This window comes from Babylonia areolata, chromosome 25 (assembly GCF_041734735.1).
Source record: "Babylonia areolata isolate BAREFJ2019XMU chromosome 25, ASM4173473v1, whole genome shotgun sequence".
Classification (NCBI taxonomy): domain Eukaryota; kingdom Metazoa; phylum Mollusca; class Gastropoda; order Neogastropoda; family Buccinidae; genus Babylonia; species Babylonia areolata.
The window spans coordinates 5,790,991-5,816,229 of record NC_134900.1 but is presented as its reverse complement, the minus strand read 5'-3'; the positions used below and the strand labels follow the sequence as shown (position 1 = coordinate 5,816,229).

Here is a 25,239-nt window from a genome sequence, read left to right as displayed (position 1 = left end):
CATGTCATTTGTTTCACCACTGCATCAAGCAGTCAGTTTGGGTTTTTTAGTGAACATCGCTCTGTTTCAGAACTGACCAAGGCAATATAGCAACACTGAATTAGTATTACATGTGTGATACGCCATATTTTGTTTAAGAAAGAAAAACGTCTCCGTCCATCAGGACATCTCTAGCACTGGAAGGCTGCATGCATATTCTGACACTTTACAGAGGGGAAACAAAGCTCAGGTCTAACAGCCAAACAAAGCACACAGGGTCAAAACACTGTCACTGTTCCTGTAGAACATGAAAAGAAAGAACACTATCATTACAGCAAATAACCATCACAGAAATCTGCACCCAATGCCAGCTTGCCTAGCCTGGATCTTTGTACGTATTGCTAAGGCCTCTATGAAGTTTTCATCTAGTTATACGATCGACAGCATAATCAAAAGGACCTTGTTTCAGATTCCCATCTTATGATATCTATGTGACCCAGGTAATTGCACAAGGCCATATCTATGTGACCCAGGTAATTGCACAAGGCCATAATTATCAGGTCTGAAAAACTGTAAAATACTGACCCCATAGGACTTGGAAAAACAACAACCAAACACACAGACACAAGAAAACGAAACAGCAACAACAAAAGTTGGAAAAAAAAAAAAGAAGTGGTGAGTTTCAAGAATACAGAACAGACAGATCCCTTCTTGGACAGGGATGTGTACAGGTGGTGCCTAGTGCTGTGACATTGTACATGAACATGAGTATTCTGCAGAAAAAACAAAAACTCCCTGGTCAGATCATAAGCTAACGACAAAACAGTTGTCAATGGCACAGTTAAAAAAAAAGCTTCTACACTTTCAAGGTGATCCTATGATCAAGATTTCAGGAAGAGGATGGTAGTAGGCATCCTTCAGTCTTGGGAGACTAAGCAGTTGTGCTCTGGGGGATGTTTCTGGCACTTTCAAGGTAATCCTGTCTTCAACATTTCAAGAAGAGTAACGAGATGTGTCATTATTCACAGGTGTCAAGATCTTTTTACACTGAAGTGTGGTCAGGCCACAGGAGGTCAGGGGCGGCGGGGAGGTGGGTTTGAAGAGTTGCCAGCGGTCACTTCACCAGACTTCACCATTTCAAACACGGTTGCACGGGGTCACTGTTGCCATGTATCCATCCTGCTGCACATCCTTCCACACAGCACGCACTACCCACACCTCTATAGTTCTTCCTTCCCTGCTTCCACCTGGGCCTGCACGTCATACAGTTGTACTGTTTGGTTAGTGTGTGCACACACAACAAACCCACACATACACACACACACACACACACACATTCAAACACAAGCATATGCACGTACACACACACACACACATGCACACACACACACACACACACACACACACACACACACACACACACACACACACTGCCTAGATCTATATCTTCTCACACCACACTGGGAACATACGTCAAATATTTTAACAAATTCCAGCATGAATAAAACCCCACATTTTGCTAAAAGGTCTGTGGTATCACCTACACCTGTATGGGAACTCCAGAGAGCGCAATTTGATATCGATCATACTGACCTGACCAAAGATGACAACATAAATTTACTTACATCGCATCTATGAATTCATTTGGAAGAGAAATACCCTAATGATCTAAAGATAAAACTCCTCTCATCTGGGAGAGAGTAAGTCCATCTTAACAGCTGAGCTCATAGCAATTCCAACAGCATTAAATTTTATGATATCCTTTCCGAAAATTATATTTCAGATTCAATTTTGTGTTGATTCTAAATCAGTTCTTCACGCAATCAAACTTTAAAAAGAAATGGTCAGGTATGAACTCATTACTGAAATCGACTACTTGATTCATGAACTCTTATTTGAGGCTCTGGCATAACCTTTTGCTAGATTCCCTCTCACTGCGCTATAATGAAAAAATGGACATTTTGGCTGAAGAAGGAGCTGCAAGTTCCATGAAGGAGTCAGATCTAAACATTCCACTTTCACTACAGGAATGTTACACCATGGTAGAAAAAGTCCAAAGGTAAAAATTTCAGCTTGAAGAAAAAAAAACACCGGTAAGTCGGAGTCACATAAAAATATACAGAAAATGTATGGTTTCATGGGAAAACATTGCCTAAATGATTTTCATAAGAGACAAATTCTTTCTCTGATCTGCAGATGGAAAATGAATTGTTTTAAGACCAAGTATGTTGGTAATGTTTCTTGCATCTGTGGTGCTCACGTAACAGCCAATCATATACTAACCTGCCATATGTTAGAGTCTCACATCCCTGACCTGAAATCATCTTCAGTGTTGACAGTCTTCAGCAGTCCATTGCTAATGTATGACTTTTTCAAATCTTTGTTAAATAGTCCAGTTGGTTCGCTGTTATAGCTGTTAGTTTTTCATTAGAAAGATGTTATATTGATATACTTTTTTTTTTGCTTTTTTTAAAACAAAACTTCAGTCAATCATTGAGTCTATGTTTTAACCCGGTGTTCGGTTGTCTGTGTGTGTGTGTGTGTGTGTATGTGTCCGTGTGTCTGTGTGTCTGTGTGTCCGTGGTAAACTTTAACATTGACATTTTCTCTGCACATACTTTGTCAGTTGACACCAAATTTGGCATAAAAATAGTAAAAATTCAGTTCTTTCCAGTCATCTTGTTTAAAACAATATTGCACCTCTGGGATGGGCACAAAAAAATTAAAAAAGAAGCCTAATTATATGCAAACTGCATTTACTGTTATATTTATATTTTTTGTATTCTCTAAACTTGGCACTTTGACCTCTTATTCTGACACAACAACAAGAGGAGTCATCATTATCATTTTTTGTTCAAACAGGAACTTCTTTTGCTAAGCATGGAATTTTATTTATTTTGCAAACGTTTTGGTGCAGATAGTAAAAAAGGGAAATTACTCTGTAATTAATGCTAGGGGACTTAATTTATCACAAGTGAGTCTTGAAGGCCTTGCCTCTCTTGTTTTCTATATGGAACACACACACACACACACACACACACACACACACACACACACGCACGCACACACACACACTTTTGCTTTTTCGTATACATACACATTAATTTCTTTTCCCTCCCTCAATTTTTTTCCCTACCCTTGTCAAATATCACTTACAGTGAAAAGACGTGAAACTAAAGAACGAACACGCACACACACAAACACACTCACACCACACAAAATACAGAACATAAAAAATATGGATAATTGCACAATACAGAATTGTTGTTGCTCTGAAGATGATCTTTTACAAACACAATTCTCTCTGTGTAAATGTTTTACACACACACACACACATGTGTGTGCACAATACACATGCAGGTGCCACATGAACCTTGGCCAGAAAGCCAAAGTTACAGCCAAGGTCATGGAGCAGAACTGTAGCATACAGTTTACACTATGAATACAGAAAAATGCCTCATGTGCATTTACCTCTGTATTCCTGTGGGGAAAAAAATCAAATACAAAAGGGAGAATACTTCACAGCTAGCAGAGTGGAAAACTGGACAAACATGGATAATGGGCTTAATTGGAAATTGACCTAACATGGAGAGTGGACTGAACACGTAAATGGGAACGGATGTAGGAATGGGACTGAAAGTGGGATTGAATGTAGATATGGGACTGACAATGAAGCTGGACAGAATTTAGAAATTGGACTGAACACTGGACAGAATTTAGAAATTGGACTAAACACTGGACAGAATTTAGAAATTGGACTGACACTGAAGGTGGAATGAATGTAGAAAAATGAATGAATGTAGAAAGTGGAATGAATCTGGAAAATGGACTGAATGTAGAGAGTGGAATGAACGTAGAAAGTGGAATGAACGTAGAAAGTGGAGTGGACTGAACGTAGAGAGTGGACTGAATGTAGAGAGTGGAGTGGAATGAACGTAGAGAGTGGATGGAACATAGAAAGTGGACTGAACGTTGAGAGTGAAATGAACGTAGAGAGTGGACTGAACGTAGAGAATGGAATGAACGTAGAGAGTGGAGTGGAATGAACGTAGAAAGTGGACTGAACATAGAAAGTGGAATGAACATAGAAAGTGGAATGAACGTAGAAAGTGGACTGAACGTAGAAAGTGGAATGAACGTAGAGAGTGGAATGAACATAGAAAGTGGACTGAACGTAGAAAGTGGAATGAACGTAGAGAGTGGAATGAACGTAGAGAGTGGAATGAACATAGAAAGTGGACTGAACGTAGAAAGTGGAATGAACGTAGAGAGTGGAATGAACATAGAGAGTAGAGAGTGGACTGAACGTAGAGAGTGGAGTGGAATGAACGTAGAGAGTGGAATGAACATAGAAAGTGGAATGAACATAGGTGGAATGAACATAGACAGTGGACAAAATGTAGAAAGTGAAATGAACATGGAAGACGGACTGAAGGAGGAAAGCAGACATGACCCAGTCAGCAGACAACTCCAAACAAACAGCCCCCCCCCCATGAATCCTCCCCATGTGTGTGTGGAACACTGACCTCAGGTGAGGGCGTCTCCTCCGTCTCCACTGTCGTTTCTGAGCTGCTGCTGTCGCTGACGACCGTTTCTGCTTCTGCGCCTCCTTCCCCTTCTGCTCCTCCTTCCCCTCCTTCTCCCTCTGCTCCTCCCTCCCCTCCCTCTCCTTCCTCTCCCATCCCCTCCCCTCCTTCCTCCTCTCCTGCTTCCTCCTCCTCCTCAAACACTGGCTCGTCTTCTATCTGTTGAACATACATGGCGCATCAGTTATTTCCTTTTTTTTTTTTGCAATTACTGGTGTTACAGAAAAAAACAACCAACAGAAATCAACACGAATGTTAGAGCTTTTGTGACAAATGCTTCATTGTTCAGTAGCAATAAGATATCTTGAGCAACATGTAATGTAAGTACACTCACACACACACACACACACAGACTTGACACATATACACATACAAAAACGCATGCATGTATTCACTCATGCAATCACAAATGCTTGCACAGTCACATGCTCCTGCATTCATATACACGATGTGCATGCACTTCCATATATTTGCTAATAAAGAGAAATCATTCACCATATACAGAAACTACTCTTCATTTATTCATATAATTTATCTGACATTTAAAAATACCTTTCCTACATATAGCTACAAAGGACATTAATGAAACAGGGAAGATATTTTCAAAAACTAAGACCAGACAACAACACTTACAAAGACACAAATAACATTTGACCTTTTCACATCTTTAAAATCACCTTTTCTCTGTATCGCAGATTTTTCACAAACGTTATGTGGTAAGATTTCTTCCATATTTTTCAACACAAAGATTTTATGATAAAAGAACACATACACATAGAACAAACACACACTTGAACAAACCAAACAAATCAGAGAAAGAGGCAAGACAAGACAAGACAAGTTTATTTCAGGACACCCTGTGAAGAGGTACATGAAAATCACAACCAACCAACCAGACCCTGCCCATGACAACAGCCCCTCACCTGCTCGTCCAGGGGTATATCCATGCTGAGTCGCAGCATGCGGTCCATGCGCTCAGCAAAGCCGGCGCTGTCCGGCAGGAAGTAGCCTCCCCTCATGATGGCCATTTCGAACATGACCATGGCCAAATCCTTGGCCGTCTCATCCTCAGGGTCCACCTGCCAACATCAGTTCTCAGTTTCAGTTTCTCAAGGGAGGCGTCACTGCTTTCGGACACATCCATGTACGCTACACCATATCTGCAAGGCAGGTGCCTGACCAGCAGCATAACCTGACATGCTCAGACCTCAAGAGCATGACTATGTATTTCTGTGCTTGTCACACTGGATTTCTTCTACTTGTGTTGCCATGGGTTCTTTTTCAGTGTGCCAAGTACGCTGCTGACAGGAATCTCAGTTTATTGTCTCATCAAAATGACTAGATGCTCAGTTTGACTTTCCAGTCAAACTTGGGAGAAAGGGCGAGACCGGGATTTGAACCCCTACCCTCATGGACACTGTACTGGCAAATTAGCATCTTAACCAGTCTGCCACTTCCACCTGCCAACACTATGTCACTGAATCGAAGGCCACAACACTGTCCTATCTTACAAGTCAGAGTCTTAACTGAAGCAACCAAAACACTTGTGCGTGCTTTTTTTCTCCCAAGAATCGATCACTGTAATTCTCTTTTGGCTGACCTTCACTAATATCTGTTAGACAGACTTCAACAAATCCTGAATAATTCTGCTCACTTTGCACAGCTTCTATATCTACCCACATTTCTACTCTCCTTCAATCTCTCCACTGGCTGCCTGTTTCCAATCGGATAGAATACAAGCTATCCATTCTGCCATTTTCTGAAGTCAGTGGCTCTGGACCACAGTTTATTTCTGAACTCCTCCATATCTAGAGTGCTATATAAGTATCCACAATTACATCAAGTCAGTGACACACAGATCAATCAAGTTTAGAAGAATGGACTTACATGGACTTGATCAGTGATTTTTAGGACACAGTTAGTTAGCTATGTGGACTTGATTACTTTACTGTAAATGAGTATTTCTGAAAATGGTGCACTTTTCCTTTCGCCAAATCATTTCTCACTGTGCAACTACCATCAGCTAAACTATGTCCGGAAATGGCTTTTGATGACTCTTGAAAAACACTGCAAAAATATGATTAAATTCTAATTTACAAACAAACACACAGACATACAGACACACACAGAGAAACACAGATACAGAGACACACACAGACACATACACACACATACAGCTTTTTTTTCTACTTGCATTTTCAGTGCCTTTATCAAAGGATGACAGGGGCCAGTTTTCAACACACACACACACACACCAGTTTTCAACACACACACACACACACACCAGTTTTCAACACACACACACACACCAGTTTTCAACACACACACACACACACACACACACACACACACACCACTCACTTCCACTCGCGTTTTGAGCGCCTTGATCAGAGGATGGCGGGGGTTGATTTCCAGTGTCTTCTTCTGGGTGGAATAGTACCTGCACAAAAACACCACTGCCAATTACAATGATCATAGTAACAACCACAACGATAACAGTAATGATGAAATAAGACAAAAAACAGTCATAAAACAACAAAGACAGTGACGAAAATAACAACAAATGCAACAATAATAATAATCATCATCATAACAACAATTCTGATGATTACAACAGATCTCTGAAACTGCTTAATCTTCTTTACTGTAATTTGTACAGATTTCTATTTCTATGCCTACCAGTCTGAACTAAACCAATTCTGACAGCATATACCAACCTTCAGGTTGGTTTAGCAGTTTGCTGGGCTCTATGTAACATGAACTGGTGTGAAAAGCGTGTGCGCACGCACACACACACTCTCTCTCTCTCTCTCTCTCTCTCTCTCTCTCACCAACTCATTCACCCACTTGTTCTCTCTCTCTCCCTCTCTCACAAAAAACAACAACCTTCAAGCACGCATATATATAACATGCAACATGCAATAATTCAAGAAGCTGACTGCCTAGCTAACAATGAAACCACACTTTGAGCCATATAACAAGCTGAAACTATTAGGAAGAAAAATAAGTTGGGTAGTATCAGTACAAAACACAAAATAACCTAATGACATGCAAACTCATAATAAAAAGCCCATAAGAATACATACGAGTTGAACTGATTTCTTCTTTTTGTAAATTTGTGGGCCATGGCTCTTTAACATATTGACTGTTCACTTTTTGCCTTGCCTTACCTGTGAAAGCCATCACAGCCATACCTTATCCTGCTACTTTAAAAAGATTTGGGTACAGCACAGTTCATAGATAGAGAACATTCAGGCACAGATTTTAATTTTTTTCAGTCTAGTTATCAAACAACAGACACTAATCTGACAGAAGAACAAAGGCCAAGCAGTTGGAATTTTTTCAGTATGCAAGCTGTGTAAAAAAAAAAAAAAAATCAAGAACATTAAGTACAGGAGTGGTGGAAGTGCACAATGACTGATAGTTAACTTATATAGCACCTATCCTCAGACAGAGACTAAGCTCTAAGCGCTGTACAAACACAGATTCATTTACACAACAGGCTGCCAACATGGTTAGAGCCAGCTGAAAGCTACCTTAAGGCACTCATCATTATTTTCCTGTGTCATTCAATCACTTTTCAGTCAAGTGCACGCACACACACACACACACACACACGTATACACACACACACACACACACACACACGCACACAGACACACACAACACACACACATGCATGCGCGCGCGTGCACCATCAGCCATCCCTACCCTACAGTGGATGGAAAGAGTGCAGAGGCTTACTCTTGGGAAGAGTCCTCAATCTTGGTGTGTGTCTGTGACCTCTGGAGACGCTCCATGTTGCCAGACCATCCGTACTGACTGGCCACCAGGGCACAGGGGGAGGAGGACAGGCGCTCTGTGATCGTCGCCCTCTCTATCTGTTCACATGCACACGCACACGCACACACACGCACACACACGCACACACACACACACAGAGTCACTACTGTTGCTTTGTTACGAATCAGCACCCATAACTTACAAATCGAACAGGGAAGATATAAAAATACACCGAAAGAACAAAGACTGTGTGATACTTGTAACAGTTTAGAAGATGAGATTCACCTTTTAGACAATTGTGTAAAGTACAATACTTACAGACACAGATGTCATCCAAATGCAAAGCCTAGTGAACTGATCCTTCTAACAGAAATACAGCCAAGGCTGGCGAAATTTGTTCATGAATGTTTCTCTTCTTAATATGCTCATGTTTATGTTTCATTGTGTCTTATAAACCTTAAAGTTTTATGACAATAAAAAAGATTCTATTCTATTCTATTCAGACCTTTTTTATATACTCCAATGACACACACGTTTCCAAGATGTATACTTAAGCTCAAGCCTAATCTCTCTAAACTAAATAGCAATACGACTCAATGCGGATTATACATATGCGACTAACACTATCTGCCCTATATCAACCATCATCACAACCTAACAAAACAGGAATACCACTCAATGCGGATTATACATATGCGACTAACACTACCTGCCCTACATCAACAATCATCACAACCTAACAAAATAGGAATACCACTCAATGTGGATTATACATATGTGACTAACACTACCTGCCTTACATCAACAATCATCACAACCTAACAAAATAGGAATACCACTCAATGTGGATTATGCATATGCGACTAACACTACCTGCCCCACATCAACAACCATCACAACCTAACAAAACAGGAATACCACTCAATGTGGATTATGCATATGCGACTAACACTACCTGCCCTATATCAACAATCATCACAACCTAGCAAAATAGGAATACCACTCAATGTGGATTAAACATATGTATCTAACACTACCCGCCCTACATCAACAATCATCACAACCTAACAAAATAGGAATACCACTCAATGTGGATTATACATATGCGACTAACACTACCTGCCCTACATCAACAATCATCACAACCTAACAAAATAGGAATACCACTCAATGTGGATTATACATATGTGACTAACACTACCCGCCCTACATCAACAATCATCACAACCTAACACAATAGGAATACCACTCAATGTGGATTATACATATGTGACTAACACTACCTGCCCTACATCAACAATCATCACAACCTAACAAAATAGGAATACCACTCAATGTGGATTATACATATGCGACTAACACTACCTGCCCTACATCAACAATCATCACAACCTAGCAAAATCATGCACATATAAATAACTACCAATCATCATGCCAAGAGAGACAAGCAAAACGCTGACGGAGAACTAGACGTGATTTGGGCAGGATTTGTGGTGAAAAAAACCAAAGGGCAGAGGCCTGCGGTGTTTATACTATGCGTCTCTCATTCCTTCACCTACTGTCTGTTTTATTTGTATTGCACAGAGCAACTTTACAAGCTTCATTTAAAGGAAATTTTCTATCTAAAATTACGTTTAAATAACATACTTACCGTGACCCAACTAGTGCAGACTCCGGCAGGGGTCTGTCATTCCTGTCCTGTGCAAACTACTATCCGCTTAAGCGGAGAAAACGAAAGCAACTACGACCGATAACCTCCCGGAAGTAGGTAACCTCCCCTTTGTCTCGCTGGCTAGTGCCCTCTTTTTCCGGCAGTTTCATTTGATGTTTTACTCGTTGGGTTTTACACTGTACAATGCTAAACTGAACATGGTTTACATGTAAAGGTGCTGTATAAATTGGATTATTATTATTGTTACTATTGTTATCATTATCATTATCATTCCTTTACCTTGTCCTTGAGGCCTTCCTCCTTCAGCCACTTGAGGAGGGGATCAAACTCCACCTGCATCCCTGCCTTGTACTCCTTGGCCTTCTCTGACTGGTCAATCTGCAGGCCCTCCTTGGCCACGTTCTGGAACTTCTTGCCGTCAAACTCCGGCAGGGCCTGGATGCAGTACTCGTCCACCGCCTCGGTCAGGTACAGCACCTCAAAGCCTTTCTTCAGCAACCGCTCCACGAAGGGCGATTTGGACGCCTGACAAATGATAACAATGCTGCTGATGATAATAGTAATATTAACAACAAGAATAATGATAATGATGATGATGATGGAGTGATGGCCTAGAGGTAACGCGTCCGCCTAGGAAGCGAGAGAGAATCTGTGCGCACTGGTTCGAATCACGGCTCAGCCGCCGATATTTTCTCCCCCTCCACTAGACCTTGAGTGGTGGTCTGGACGCTAGTCATTCGGATGAGACGATAAACCGAGGTCCCGTGTGCAGCAAGCACTTAGCGCAGGTAAAAGAACCCACGGCAACAAAAGGGTTGTTCCTGGCAAAATTCTGTAGAAAAATCCACTTCCACAGGAAAAAAAACAAATCAAACTGCACGCAGGAAAAAATACAAAAAAATGGGTGGCGTTGTAGTATTGTGACGCGCTCTCCCTGGGGAAAGCAGCCCGAATTTCACACAGAGAAATCTGATGTGATAAAAAGAAATACAAATGCAAATACAAATACAAATGATAACAATAAAGTGGTGGTCCCTCGCATTCGACGATGGCATCTATGTGCAAGGGTGGACCTGCAGGTGACTGTGGAGTCCAAGGCAGGAACGGTAAAGAGGTTTGGGTGCAATGATAATAACAAGAATAATAATAATAATGAAAATAATGATAATGATAATAATAATAATGATGATGACGTGGTGATGATTAACATGATCATAATAATAATGATGATGATGATAATAACAAAGATGATAATAATGATAATAATAATGCACATTAGCATAGCAGTGATAATCATAATGTACATGTGCACAGCACCCTTTTTCTCTAAGAGCTCAGGGCACTTTACATGAAAGAAAAAGTTACAAATTAGATGAACCACTCATGACCACTTTCTCTTTTTCTCCCCCCCCACCCCCTCCCTCTCCAACCTCCTTGTCCCCCCCCTCCTCACCATCACTTATTCCCCATACATGCAGAGCTGACAGGCATATATAGACATACATCTGTGAAGGCACTCTCATAGGCATGAGCAAACAAGCATGTGTGCAAAAGTAAAAATCCAGGCCTTCTCATTTAAAAGAAATCAGTATTTGTAACCTGGTCTGATTTTTATGTGGTTGTGACAAGTTCTTTCTTTCTTTCTTTTTTGTCCTTTAGTTTTTGAAAATATTTGGTTTTAGATTTTGATGTTGGTTTATGATTCACGTACATGGTACAGGTTTTTAAACATATTACAGCCTTGATCTGACCACCCTGGTCGGCTGTGCTACAAGCCAAATGAATAAAAGCATTCACATTCTCAAATAAAAAGGCACTCTCTCACTCTGTTATACACACACACACACACACACATTAAACACACCCACCCACCCACACCCACACACATACACAAACAGTAAATACACACACACACACACACACAAGCAAACGCACATCAGCACGACTGGTCCCAGCCACAAAGTAGATGACGTCCTGCTTGTCCTTCATGCGTTCCACATAGTCCTCCAGCGAGGTCTGCTCTGTATCCGAGTAGGACGAGTAAAACTTGAGCAGTTTGGCCAGTCGCGTGCGGTTGGACGTGTCTTCCATCACCCCCAGCTTGATGCTGGAAACACAGCAGGCATGTTATACAGGTCACCCACATCTCTTCCACAGTGCATAAACAAACCCTCTATATTGAATGACTGTGACTCTCATGTGTTTAACACCATAAATTAAATACTCTCTTTAGAGATAATAAAGTATTCTGTACTTTGTATTCTCCCCCCCCCCCCTCCAAACACCCACCCCACACCCCAAAAGTGTACATAAAATGAAAGAAGAAAATATAGGATTCTGTTTCCTAGGAAGACAGTGCCAAACACCAGAAAAGAAACAGGTGCACACACTGAAACAAGCACGGAAATGTACATGTGACAATTTGCTGAGTTAGAAAAAAGAAAGATCAACAGAAGTTACAAAAGAAACAGAAACAAAGCTCCTTACTTGGTGCCATACTCCTTGTGTGACAATTTGCTGAGTCAGACAAAAGAAAGGTCCACAGAAGTTACAAAAGAAACAGAAACAAAGCTCCTTACTTGGTGCCGTACTCCTTATGTGACAATTTGCTGAGTCAGACAAAAGAAAGGTCGACAGAAGTTACAAAAGAAAAAGAAACAAAGCTCCTTACTTGGTGCCGTACTCCTTATGTGACAATTTGCTGAGTCAGACAAAAGAAAGGTCGACAGAAGTTACAAAAGAAAAAGAAACAAAGCTCCTTACTTGGTGCCGTACTCCTTATGTGACAATTTGCTGAGTTAGACAAAAGAAAGGTCGACAGAAGTTACAAAAGAAAAAGAAACAAAGCTCCTTACTTGGTGCCGTACTCCTTATGTGACAATTTGCTGAGTTAGACAAAAGAAAGGTCGACAGAAGTTACAAAAGAAACAGAAACAAAGCTCCTTACTTGGTGCCATACTCCTTGTGTGACAATTTGCTGAGTCAGACAAAAGAAAGGTCGACAGAAGTTACAAAAGAAAAAAGAAACAAAACTCCTTACTTGGTGCCGTACTCCTTCCAAAAGCCCTTGTACTCCTCCCTGCCGATTTTCTTGATCATGTCCAGCGTCTTGCGCACCAGTTTCTTCTTGATCACCTTGAGTAGCTTGTTCTGCTGCAGGGTTTCGCGGGACACGTTGAGGGGCAGGTCATCGCTGTCCACCTGGGGCACACAGTGGGCATGGGGGGGTGGGGGGTCACGTTACGTTGTGTTACTCTTTGTCACAACAGATTTCTGTGTGTGCAATTTGGTGTGATCTCCCCAGCGAGAGTGCATCACTACAGTGCAGCACCCCCCTTTTTTTTTTTTCTTCTTTCCTTTCTTCTCCCTGGAAGTGAATTTGTTTTTGTTTTCCTATCAAAGTGAATTTTTCTACAGAATTTTTCCAGGGACAACTCTTTCATTGTCATGGGTTCTTGTATGTGCGTAAAGTGCATGTTACAGACGTCATCCAAATGACTAGCATCCAGACCAATACTTCAGGTCTAGCGGAGAGGGAGAGAAGACTGCTGAGTGTGGGATTCGATCCTGTGTGCTCAGATTCTCTTACGTCGTAAGCGGACATGTAACCACTAGGCCACCACTTATAATGATAATGATAATAATAATAATATTAATATTAATAATAACAATACAGAGAGATGCTCACACCTCCTGGACAGGGAGCTTGTCGTGTTTATAATAAAAACTATATATATACATCAATGTACATGTATTCAAGAATGACATTCCAAACACAAACAGATGTGTACACACACCAACATGCTAATGAATACACACACATATATGCACACACACAAACAGCCAGTAGAAATTCAAGAAGCACAATAAGAATTTAAAAAAATTAAATATAAAAAAAATTGGTAGGTAGAATGGAAGAGGTGTGTTTTGAGAGACTTTTTGAACTGGACTGGGGAATCCACATGACAGACTGAAGTGGCACAGGTTGTGATCATGTGGTGTTTTTGCTGTTGCTGCTACCGTGTGTGTGTGTGTGTGTGTGTGTGACTAATGATGATGATATTCACAGACAAACATTTTGGCATCTGCTTTTAATATTGATCCATCTACATACAGAGGCATTTATGTTCTCCACACATTCTAATTTTTGTTGTTGTTGTTGTTACTTATTCACTAAATTAGGTTATGATTGCTTTTAATTGAAATCTGTGAACTAACAAGACACACAAACACCACACACACCAAACACATTGACAGCACTCACTCACCACGCCTCTAATAAAAGAGAGATACTTGGGCATCATCTCCTCAAAGTTGTCGGTGATGAAGACACGCCGCACGTACATCTTGATCATGTTGACACGTCGGCCCTCTGTGTTGAACATGTTCTCTGGCAGCTTCTTTGGGATGAAGAGGATGGACTTGAAGGTTACCTCCCCTTCAGCCGTAAAGTGGATCTTGGACAGCGGACTATCTGTCTCTTTGCTGACTGACTTGTAGAAATCCATGTATTCTTCATCGTCAACTTCCGATGGTCTGGAACAAAGTGACAGACTTGTAGAAACCCATGTGCTCTTCATAATCTACTTCCGGCAATCTGAAACATTGGATGTCTTCTAGTGTCAGCTATTCAAACCTCTTACTGATAGCAATAACAGAACTAGTCACAAATCTTGTGCAAGTTCTGAATATGTAATTAAGAAATAACTAAAAATTAAATTATATATCATATAATTAAATAGTGAAGACTAACTCACGCAAACACACATACAAACACAATTATGCCGACACACACATTCAGATACACGCATACACTATGCACATGCTGTTTTACAAAATATGCATCATATATGAGCATCAGAAAAGCTCCTCCTATAGATCTAAAACGAAGGGGCGTTTACAACTCATTAATAATTCTGGTGAGGCCATATATACAAGATGAACAACGAAAAAAAAAAATCTCTATGACACTAAAAACAACCATCAGTATTTCATTTTTCAGCCATTCTTCTCCAACAATGACCAGAACCATACTTGCGTGTCCAGATCGGCTTGACGGCATTCACCAGCACCCAGTCCCACACCGTCTTGGTCACCGTCTTCTTCTCTTCTCCTCCTCCTCCTCTTCCACCATCCCCTCCTCCTCCGCCATCAGCGCAGACGCTTCACCCTCCGACTCTGATGTGTCACTCTCGGGCTTGGCCTCACCCTCGGGCTTGGCCTCACCCTCGGCACCCTCGCCCTTGCCCTCTTCCTCGGTGGTTTTCTGGGTGTCCTCTGTGTCGATCACCTTCTCTGCTCCCTCTCCGGACCCCTCCTCCACTGTCTCCTCTCCCTCCTCTTTCACCTCTTCTTCAATGGTCTGTGGACGACAAAACAGCGTCATTTGGTTAGCAGTCACGCATTCACTTGCACATGCACACACACATGAACACACACACACAAGCATGAACACACACACACACACAAGTGTGCACACACACACACACACACACATGCACATGTGTGCATGCACAAACACATACACATGCACACAGTCACACCCTTGGACATTAGCGTACACAGTGAGCAATTTGATTGACAGTGGAAACAGTTACATATTACACGATTTAACATACACTAGAGCAATGAAAAGCCCATACATTTGTAAGCGCTTGCTGAATATTAAGAATACAGCAACTGTCCATCAATATAAAAGAAAGTTAGGATTTTGACTACTGATTCAGTGTTCATAGAATTTGAGGCCGTGTTCCACAATAGTATTGTGTATATTAGAAAGGCACTTTACTTTGATTTTCATCCCTCCAACCAGGTGCAAATTGGTACCTGACTTTGGCAGAGGAGAGGATTTGGGATCAAGCCCTAGACATGATAAATATGAATTCACAGCCCCTAAGACTATGGGACCTTTAACCTTGAACTCACTCAGCCCTGAGCCCGAGCAATGCCCTGGTGTCAAAATTTGTTTCAGTGAAATGGTGTACACATTCCTGCATATGCAAAATTTGCAAACTAAGGGTACTAACATCTTCAGTATTTCTCGCTGTATCCCCACATGTCAATTTAGAGGGAAAACCTGGTCAATTTCAGTATATATTTTCCGTTTTTTTTGCATCAATATGGCAGGGGAACCTGTCACGGCTGTAAACTCCCTAGAGTTGAACAGGGTTAACAATGTAACCAGAGATGAGACACTGTTAGCGGCACTGACCTTGGAGGCCCAGACGTAGATGTTGAAGTTGATGAACTGACTGTACTTCCTGACCAGCCCCATCAGAGTCTCTGTCTCCAGGAAGTCGTGGGCCTCCTCCTTCAAGTGCAGGCTGAAACAGTGTCAGTTTCAAGCTGTCAAACTGAGCAGACTAATCCATATACCCTACACAACATCTGCTTCAAAAATTCTTGTTTCAAAAGTAGATGCCTGACCGACACATTAATCTAAAGCACTGTGCACACACCTTGAGAACCTCCCCTCGGTATGTATAAAATGATGTCAATAAAATGAAACAAAAACAAATTAACAGATAAGTTAAAAGAACCTTCAAAATACAAGAAAAAATAAAATACATATAAAAGGCAAATGATTCAAAGGAAATAATAAATAAAAAGTCTGAAACATGCCTATACTGTACTTTAATATCTCCTTTATTTTCAGAAAGAAAAAAAGGGCAAAGAGAATAAAACATAATGTCACATTGTAACGAAACTTTAATGTTTATAAGTTATAGACCAATATGTACAAACGGGAAAAGATGTAGGTGGAAAAACACTGAAAAACAATAGGAGATAAAGATGTGTGAAGTACTTGTGCATGGTTATGAAGTGGCTGTGACTGCCAATTTTTGAAATGTTCAAGGGCATGCCATACTTTGTGAGATGTGCTTAAAAATGAAAAAAAAACCATTTTGATGAATGTGTTGAAAAAGATCTATATGTATTGTATAACAGAAATCTGCCTATAAAAGGTTGATGATGACAAAAAAGTTGTTTTTCTTTTCTTTTTTTTTCTTTTTTTTTCTATATTCAGCATTACAGGGGAAATAAAGGAGTCAAAACCTTATTTCTCAAGAAAGACAAGATACAAGGAAAAGAATCATCTGGGGAAACAAGTAATAAGTAAACAAACAACTCGCACCACATGAATCCTTGTGATCCACAAAACAGAGGCAAAGGAACAACTGCTGCATAACACTGCAAATAGATCAGTCCATGCACTGTACCCAAGAGACACATCAGCAGGACAGCAGTCTCCACTCTCTCTCACCTGACGGTGGTGCCACGGCCCAGGGTGTTCCCCCGGGGATCTTTGATCACAGTGAAGTCATCCGAGTCAGACTCCCATATGTGCTGCTCCCCGTCATTGCTCTTGGAGGTCACCACCACCCGATCAGCCACTGCAATATCGCATCATGTGAACCACTACAACTCCCTTGACTGGTGAAGCCTGGTCAAATGAGATCAGCGTAGTTTCAAGTGCAGCTGCTACTGTTGGCGTGCTTTTAAATGATGTCATTGATTTTGCTGAACAATTGTAATACAGTCTATCATTACTTCGTCTTATTTCCATTCATGTCTTATTCATATCATCCAATGCTGGATTAAAAAAATAATAACACAGTCCAAAGAGGAAGAAGTCCAGAAACAGAGTGGTGACTGATATCCTGACCTATAACCTCTGTCTTATCTCAAGTGAGGTGATAGTCCTTCACTGTGAGCATGCCTGTTGGCAGCAGTCACATAGTGGTGACTGATATCCTGACCTATAACCTCTGTCTTATCTCAAGTGAGCTGATAGTCCTTCACCGTGAGCATGCCTGTTGGCAGCAGTCACATAGTGGTGACTGATATCCTGACCTATAACCTCTGTCTTATCTCAAGTGAGGTGATAGCCCTTCACTGTGAGCATGCCTGTTGGCAGCAGTCACATAGTGGTGACTGATATCCTGACCTATAACCTCTGTCTTATCTCAAGTGAGCTGATAGTCCTTCACTGTGAGCATGCCTGTTGGCAGCAGTCACATAGTGGTGACTGATATCCTGACCTATAACCTCTGTCTTATCTCAAGTGAGGCTGATAGTCCTTCACTGTGAGCATGCCTGTTGGCAGCAGTCACATAGTGGTGACTGATATCCTGACCTATAACCTCTGTCTTATCTCAAGTGAGCTGATAGTCCTTCACTGTGAGCATGCCTGTTGGCAGCAGTCACATAGTGGTGACTGATATCCTGACCTATAACCTCTGTCTTATCTCAAGTGAGGTGATAGCCCTTCACTGTGAGCATGCCTGTTGGCAGCAGTCACATAGTGGTGACTGATATCCTGACCTATAACCTCTGTCTTATCTCAAGTGAGGTGATAGCCCTTCACTGTGAGCATGCCTGTTGGCAGCAGTCAAGGTACAAAACGCAGTTCCTACTCAACTTGCATGAATGTAAGTTTTAGTCAAAGTCACACTTTTCCTTTTTCACAAACTGAGGAATCAGTTTCACAACAGTTTGGACCAATGAATATCAGTCTGAATATCTGTCAGAAATGATCAACCATATTTTTTTCAATTTTGAGTTACAGAACACCCATGTCAATCAAGACAAATGTTCTAACATTTCTGCTTATTTCTTAAAGCAAATAAAAATACCAAAGAGTTGTTATTTCTCAGTGATTTAAAAAAATAAGAATCTGATGAAGGGAAAATCGTGGTCTGCCCACACATATAGTGACTTTTCACACGTTTGTGATTCCATTTGAAATGATGTACATTTGTTAATGAGTATGGAATACAAGATCTATCATAAATTACTGATCTCTCTGGTCATCACTTTGGTTCAAGGACAGAAAATCAAAGACACAAGCATCAACAATCATTACTTTTAAACCATTTTACTGGCTCATGAAATCTGAGATACAAATGTGACACTTTGTATTTGGTTTCTCTTTATTATTATTTTCAGCTATAAACAACATAAAAATTGTTATAATATGGATAAGCATGTTACATGCATACAGACAATCACATATGTAAACACACATAGACTTATGTGTAAACATAATCATGTATACATAATATTCTTACAATGGCTTGTGCTAAAAATGGAAGTGGACATTTCTGCTGTGTAAAGATAACTGTGGTACAGGTGGGCAACTGGCTTCTCAAGTTTGACCATGCACACTCTTCCTTCCACTGTTACAAGATAACACAGGGTCACCCAAGAGTTGAGACCGTCAGAAATCTCCACACTCACCCAAAAAACTAGAGTAGAAGCCGACGCCAAACTGTCCAATCAGGTCGTTCATCTCTGAGGGAGAAGCATCGCCCAGTTTGGCCAGGAAGTCGCTGGTGCCAGACTTGGCAATGGTGCCCAGCTCCTTCACCAGTTCATCCTTGGTCATTCCTATGCCAGTGTCTGTGACGTGCAGAATGTGGTTCTCTGTGTCTGCCTGAAAGTAAGATCATTTTGATTGTTTATCCCATTCCTCCATGGCCATACTTGCCTCATTCTGTTAGGGGGAAAAAGCAACTGGGATGTTGAAAAAAGTCACTAAAGTCTGCTTCTACTTTTGTCATTCTGATCTGGGATCAGAGACTGCTTTCCTTCCAGGTCTGTGATGCTTTATAGCTAGATTTGTCAAACTGCTTGTCCTGAAGGGTGGAAAAGGAGGAGGGTGTGCCTGAGTGCTCAAAGTATTTGTGTCAGTGCATGTATTCTACACACTTGAAATAAACATTTTCAAAATTTTTAATAAATAAAGTAGATAAATGTACCAGTGAAAGTTTTGTCATTATTTCTGACTATGTTTCTTTTTGCCCTAATATACTAATGAGTTATAAATGTCTAGCATACCAAAGTGTGGCAAAAAGCAGTTTTCCAAAACATCATCATGATACCCATTTGGAAACTACAGGTTAAAGGGCAACACCAATACTACAATATTACACACATGATAAGAGGGCAGTTGCAAGTCAAATGTGATTAAATATTTGTTTGAATGATAATGACTGCTGTTTTGCATGTCTGTAAATCTGTTACCTTGATTTTGATGGTGAGCTCCTCAGTGGCTCTCAGAGCTTCTTTGTCTGTCAGAGACAGGAAGCGGATCTTGTCCAGTGCATCAGAGGCATTGGAGATCAACTCTCGCAAGAAGATCTGGAAAAAGATAATATGAACATTATCATACACATGGAAAACAAAACAAACAAACACAAACAAAAACAAAAAACAAAACAAAAAAACCTGAGCATATTTATCAGAACTATGATGGTACACACATTTAAGGGCAGTTGCAAGTAAAATGTGATTTGATGGATTAGATGATAAATGAAAAACTATCCACACCTTTTTTTTATTTAAGTACTCAGAATTAACAACTTTTAAAAGCTGTTTATCTTGTACTGTAACACGTAGCTGTCTTTTTTCATTGGCAAGTACCTTCAAGAAAACATCTTTCTGCACACACAATAAAAGCATTCACAACTGACCAACAAAACTGACTTCACCTCTTTGTTCTTGTAGAGGGAGTTGATGATGAGTTTCATCATGCGGTTGACCTCCGCCTGGAAGGCGTACTTCTTGGCTTTATCTCTCAACTCCTTCATTTGAGCCACACTCAGTCCATCCAGCTGGATAGCTTCTTCCTCTCTGCAACAGTCACAGCATGTGCCAGTCAGTCACCTTGGCAAATCTTAGTGGTCTCACTATAAAACCAGCTGCAACAACTGCACCAGTAATAGCAGCAGTTCCAGTATTAGCAGCAAAAGTGGTAGTGGTATTATGTGTGTTCTTCACTTTAATTTCTATTCATTAAGTGTTCTTTTAGATGAAAGCGGTTGAAGTATGTATGTGCCTGTATACATATTATATACCAGAAAATATGGCAGAAAATGAGTTTTTCTTGCAAGCTCTGAAGCATGTACACCCCCCACCCCTACCACCTCACCTCCCCCATTCCACCAGTGTTCCGTCTCCCTTTTGTTCCTATGCATAAGGTGGTAAAGGAAAATATGTTACAGACCTTATGTGAGGTTTTTTTCTTTTTTATACTTATTTCTTTTCCTTAACAAAACAAACCGCAGACCATATGCGAGGATAAAAAAAAAAAAAAAAACAACTTATTTCTTTACCTTAATAAAACAAACCCCAACAACTCAGGAGCTGTTGCTGCATGAACTTTATTTAATAAATACCTCTTTCTGTATCTTAATGATTTAATTCTGTCAGTGATGAAAAATAAATGCAACAGAGGCCAAACCATGACTGTTCCATGTGCAGTTCAACCAGCACAGTCTTACTGTCGAACTAAAAGTATATGCTACTGCAGCTCATCATGTTCATGTTTAGATCACAGTGTTCAGTAAACCATTAATCCTTAATTGTCTTTCAAGTTAACAAACATCAATACTGAGAATCTCCAAATACAGATAGTATCCACATAGAAACATGGAACAGACTAGAACCATATCATCTTCTTTGATCATCAATTGGTTTACCTTGGCTGAATTCTTTTCTTTTGATGAGAGTAGAAAAAATCAGAAAAATCTTCATTCATACGTCGCAAGCAGCTGTCAATGTACACACTAACTTCACTGACTGTTTAGGAGTGCAGTATACTTCAGCTTACAACTCTACTTTTGTACTTTTGTAGCTGTCTAATCAGTCTGTGTTTGTTTTCTTTTGCAATTTTAAATTGTCCAATAATTTGCCTTTTCACAGACGTTACATGAAGTTATTGTGACATGTCTGAGCATGTTGTTGAATATGCCTTTGCATTTATTTATGTGTAATTGAGTCTATATTGGTGTGTGTGAGAGGGGGGAGATGGGAGGGGGGGTGGCTGGTGGTGGTGGGAGTGGATGCTTGCAATTTAAGGTGAGGGACTTTGTATACCGGGTTTCATGTACACACACTAGAAAAATAAAGACAGTTTTCATAATGCAACAGAATACATGCCTGAAACCTACATTTGATTTACTGTCCATTATTTTGATCTTTCAACATTTCAAAAAATATTACACATCAAGACAGTACTTGACTGAAAGTTCTTCAGAAACCAGTATCAAGTCAAACTCCTTGTTGGACGTACGATTGGCTGGCAAAACAAAATTCTCTCTGTCTTCTAGTAAACATTAATGCAATATAAACAACAACAAAAAATATATATATATGACACTCAGTCTCTTACCTTGCTAGTGTGTCTTCATCAGTTCTGGAAGCTTCCATAGTACTGCCCAGGTCTCCATCCACAGTGCCTGCCATTTCTTCCACCTGTGCTGAGGCTGCAACACACCATCATGAACAGCTTGTCATATACATGTGTAATGTAAACCAGTCAAACTTTACAACAGAAACTTACAGTAAAACTGATGTGGTTTTTTTTCCCCCAGACTTCTGTCATGAACCATATCTTTCTGAATTTATTCAACTAGGCATTCAAAAGAGAATATCCAGTTTTCTTAACAAAAGATTGTTGTACAAACTTCTCAACATTCATTCTGTGATTTTTAAAAAGCATGCTTCTTCCTCTGCCAGGTGTTGTGTTCAGATTGTGGTGTTCAGCATCTATCATGGTTGTTTGATCTGTTGGAGACTGTGAAAACCCTGTTATCATGATCCAGGTTGGCATGTGGTTTGCTGATAAAGCTTGGGATGTCAAGTGTTGATCCTCAAACCCACAGCTTAAAATATCATGGATGTATCCTTGGTCAGAACTTTGGTAAAAGTATGACTATACCATCACCAGAAGGAGGTTTACTTACAACATAATGTCATCAACAGTTGCCCAGTGTAATAAATAACAATCTCTGGTCCTGGGCAAAGTTGCAATGTATACCTCACCATGCCAAGATCAATGACAGAGCTTGGAAGACAACTGTCACAGGAAAGCTCAGCTGGAGAGCCTGGTTAAAGGTTAAAGGTCTCATAGCCTTTAACAGCCATTGGGGCAGTGCATTCATACACCCGCTGTGTCAGGGCTCTGTATAAGAAGGCACGGCTAAATCCTCTCTTTCTATTGTTTAAACATTCCCAATCCAAAGTCAGGTACCCATCCACACCTGGGCTGAGTGAGGAATTTTGGAGTTAAGTGCCATTCCCAAGGACAAAAACATCATGCCGAAATGGGGCCTGGAACCCTGATCACAAGTGGACATTAGAGTAATCTCCACTTGAGTCAAGCTCACTGGGAAAGGACTATAGCAAAGAGATGTACAGGTCTTATCAGTGATACAGCTATTTATGGACTGGTGCTATTCTGAATTTAGATAGCTAAGCCAATAAATTGGATCACCTATGAAATAACTTTGACACATTGTAGTAACAGTAGTCACTATGACCATGCTAGTAGTAGCAGTCATAGCAGACTGGAACAGAAACAGAACTCTCTATACAGGCATCAATCAAGCTATCAGGTTCAATCTGTGTCCCACGCATTTTGCACAAAATTTTTATCACTTGTAATCATGAATGAACTACACAAATATCTATGTCTTCAAGACTTCAAGAATCTTTATTGGTTTCAAATAGATGAATTTGATTTTTCACATCAGAATCTTCAAAAAGGAATATATAGAATAAGTACTGATCTACATTTTACTCATCAAAATCCTCATTAATCTGTATATTAACTTTAGATCCTTGTACTGTTGTAGTTGGACAGAAGCATTTATATTCTGTGCATCACTGAACTCCACTGGAAGCAATTGAAATTAAAAATCTGTGCAGCTCTACGCCATAATTCATTCTTTCACTCACTCACCTCTACACCCACCCACATCCTTTTCCATTTATTTGTTCATTCATTTCGGTGGCTAATTAGAATTTCTATGTTTCAAACAGACCTTGTCATCATATCATTCTCCATGATTTTTACATGTGAAGACAATGCAAAAATATGTTAAAAGTGTTCATGTGAGATGTCATATGCACAGTTGTTTCAAGATGATAAAAAATTAAAAAAACCTTTTATTATCAGATCATTTTAATATGGTGGGAAATCCCATCAGCTGAAATCAAGCTGATTTAGAAAGGCAATGAAATATAAATAAAACACTGCTCATGCAAACAGAATAAAGAAGCATTTTTCAGAACTTTCAATATTCAGTAAAAGTAAATTAGCATCCAATGAAATAAATGGGGTCAAAAGCAAAACCTCCCTCTACTCCCAAACTCACTTTTTTTCTTCTCTTTTTATATTTATTTATTTATTTTTAGGTGAGGGTAGCTGTTTATTGCTTGTAACTTTGTTTGATTTTATACATAATTGTTTGTTAATACATTAAATACATCAAACTCATAAGTGATGTTTTTTTTGTTTTGTTTTTAATAAAAGGCAACAACAACACACACACATATATATATATATATATATATATATATATTTCCACATTTCTTCCGTTGTATTCCTTCCATGCTGACGGGAAAGTTGTAAATTGGCTAATAACATTGTAATATATAATATACTCTACATTTCTTCCCCTTCACTTTTTGACTGGATTCTTTGTTATTCCTGAAGAGGAGAAATGCAGAGTATCTAATTACAATGTTATCTAAACAAAACAAATTTACAATCTTTCCATCTTAAAAACGGGAAAGTACCGAGGAACTAATGTGGATATTGCCAAACATACAATTGCGACTTATGCATGTGGCCGAAATTATTTGCTCTAAAATTAGACAAACTGATGTTATTTTTGAAAGTGAAAGTAAAAGTTGATGACTCAAAACAAGAACTTCTGCGAAATAGTTCTTCGTGCGGTACCAAAAAAGAACGCTCCAGCTGAAAACAACCAGGCAAACGCGGCATCATAAGAGCTGAACGAAAGGATCGATACCGATACCTGGCTCACTGCAGACTTCAAGTTACTGATTTTCATCAGTTTCATGCTGTTTGGATAAATCTACCTGCCACTCACAACAAGCTTGACACTCACCCATTGACACAAGCAGAAGGCCCAGGGCAGTAAGAATCAGCATGTTCTTCATGTTTCTAGCTGACCACAGCTTCCTTTGTCCTAGACTAATGCACCCAACGATGAAGACATTCAACTGTAAAGCATTGCAAGATACTTTTTACACTGGAACACGCATTTTTACAAATTATGTTCGGGGATACCCTTCCGCTGCTGATTTGGACCAATCGCTGTTCCACACGAACAGGAAAGCAGCCAATCAGGTGAAACCAAGTGATGAAGCCGCGAATTGTACTTGGCTTTTTCCGATTGGTTTGTA

General features: G+C 40.1%; 1 protein-coding gene across 1 annotated transcript; it reads right to left on the bottom strand.

Moving 5' to 3' along the window:
* Positions 1–4,643: 4,643 nt before the first annotated feature.
* Positions 4,644–25,113, bottom strand: LOC143300010 (endoplasmin-like; the record flags this gene model as incomplete). Its single annotated transcript, XM_076613566.1, is given in 17 exon segments — positions 4,644–4,724; positions 5,489–5,644; positions 6,927–7,005; positions 8,310–8,446; positions 10,300–10,545; positions 11,956–12,127; positions 13,061–13,221; positions 14,289–14,556; positions 15,055–15,124; positions 15,127–15,382; positions 16,232–16,343; positions 17,285–17,414; positions 19,261–19,456; positions 20,047–20,163; positions 20,514–20,655; positions 22,196–22,289; positions 24,942–25,113. Coding segments are annotated over 17 exon segments (2,469 nt in total), but the record flags the coding sequence as incomplete, so codon positions are not given.
* Between the last annotated feature and the right edge of the window lie 126 nt (positions 25,114–25,239).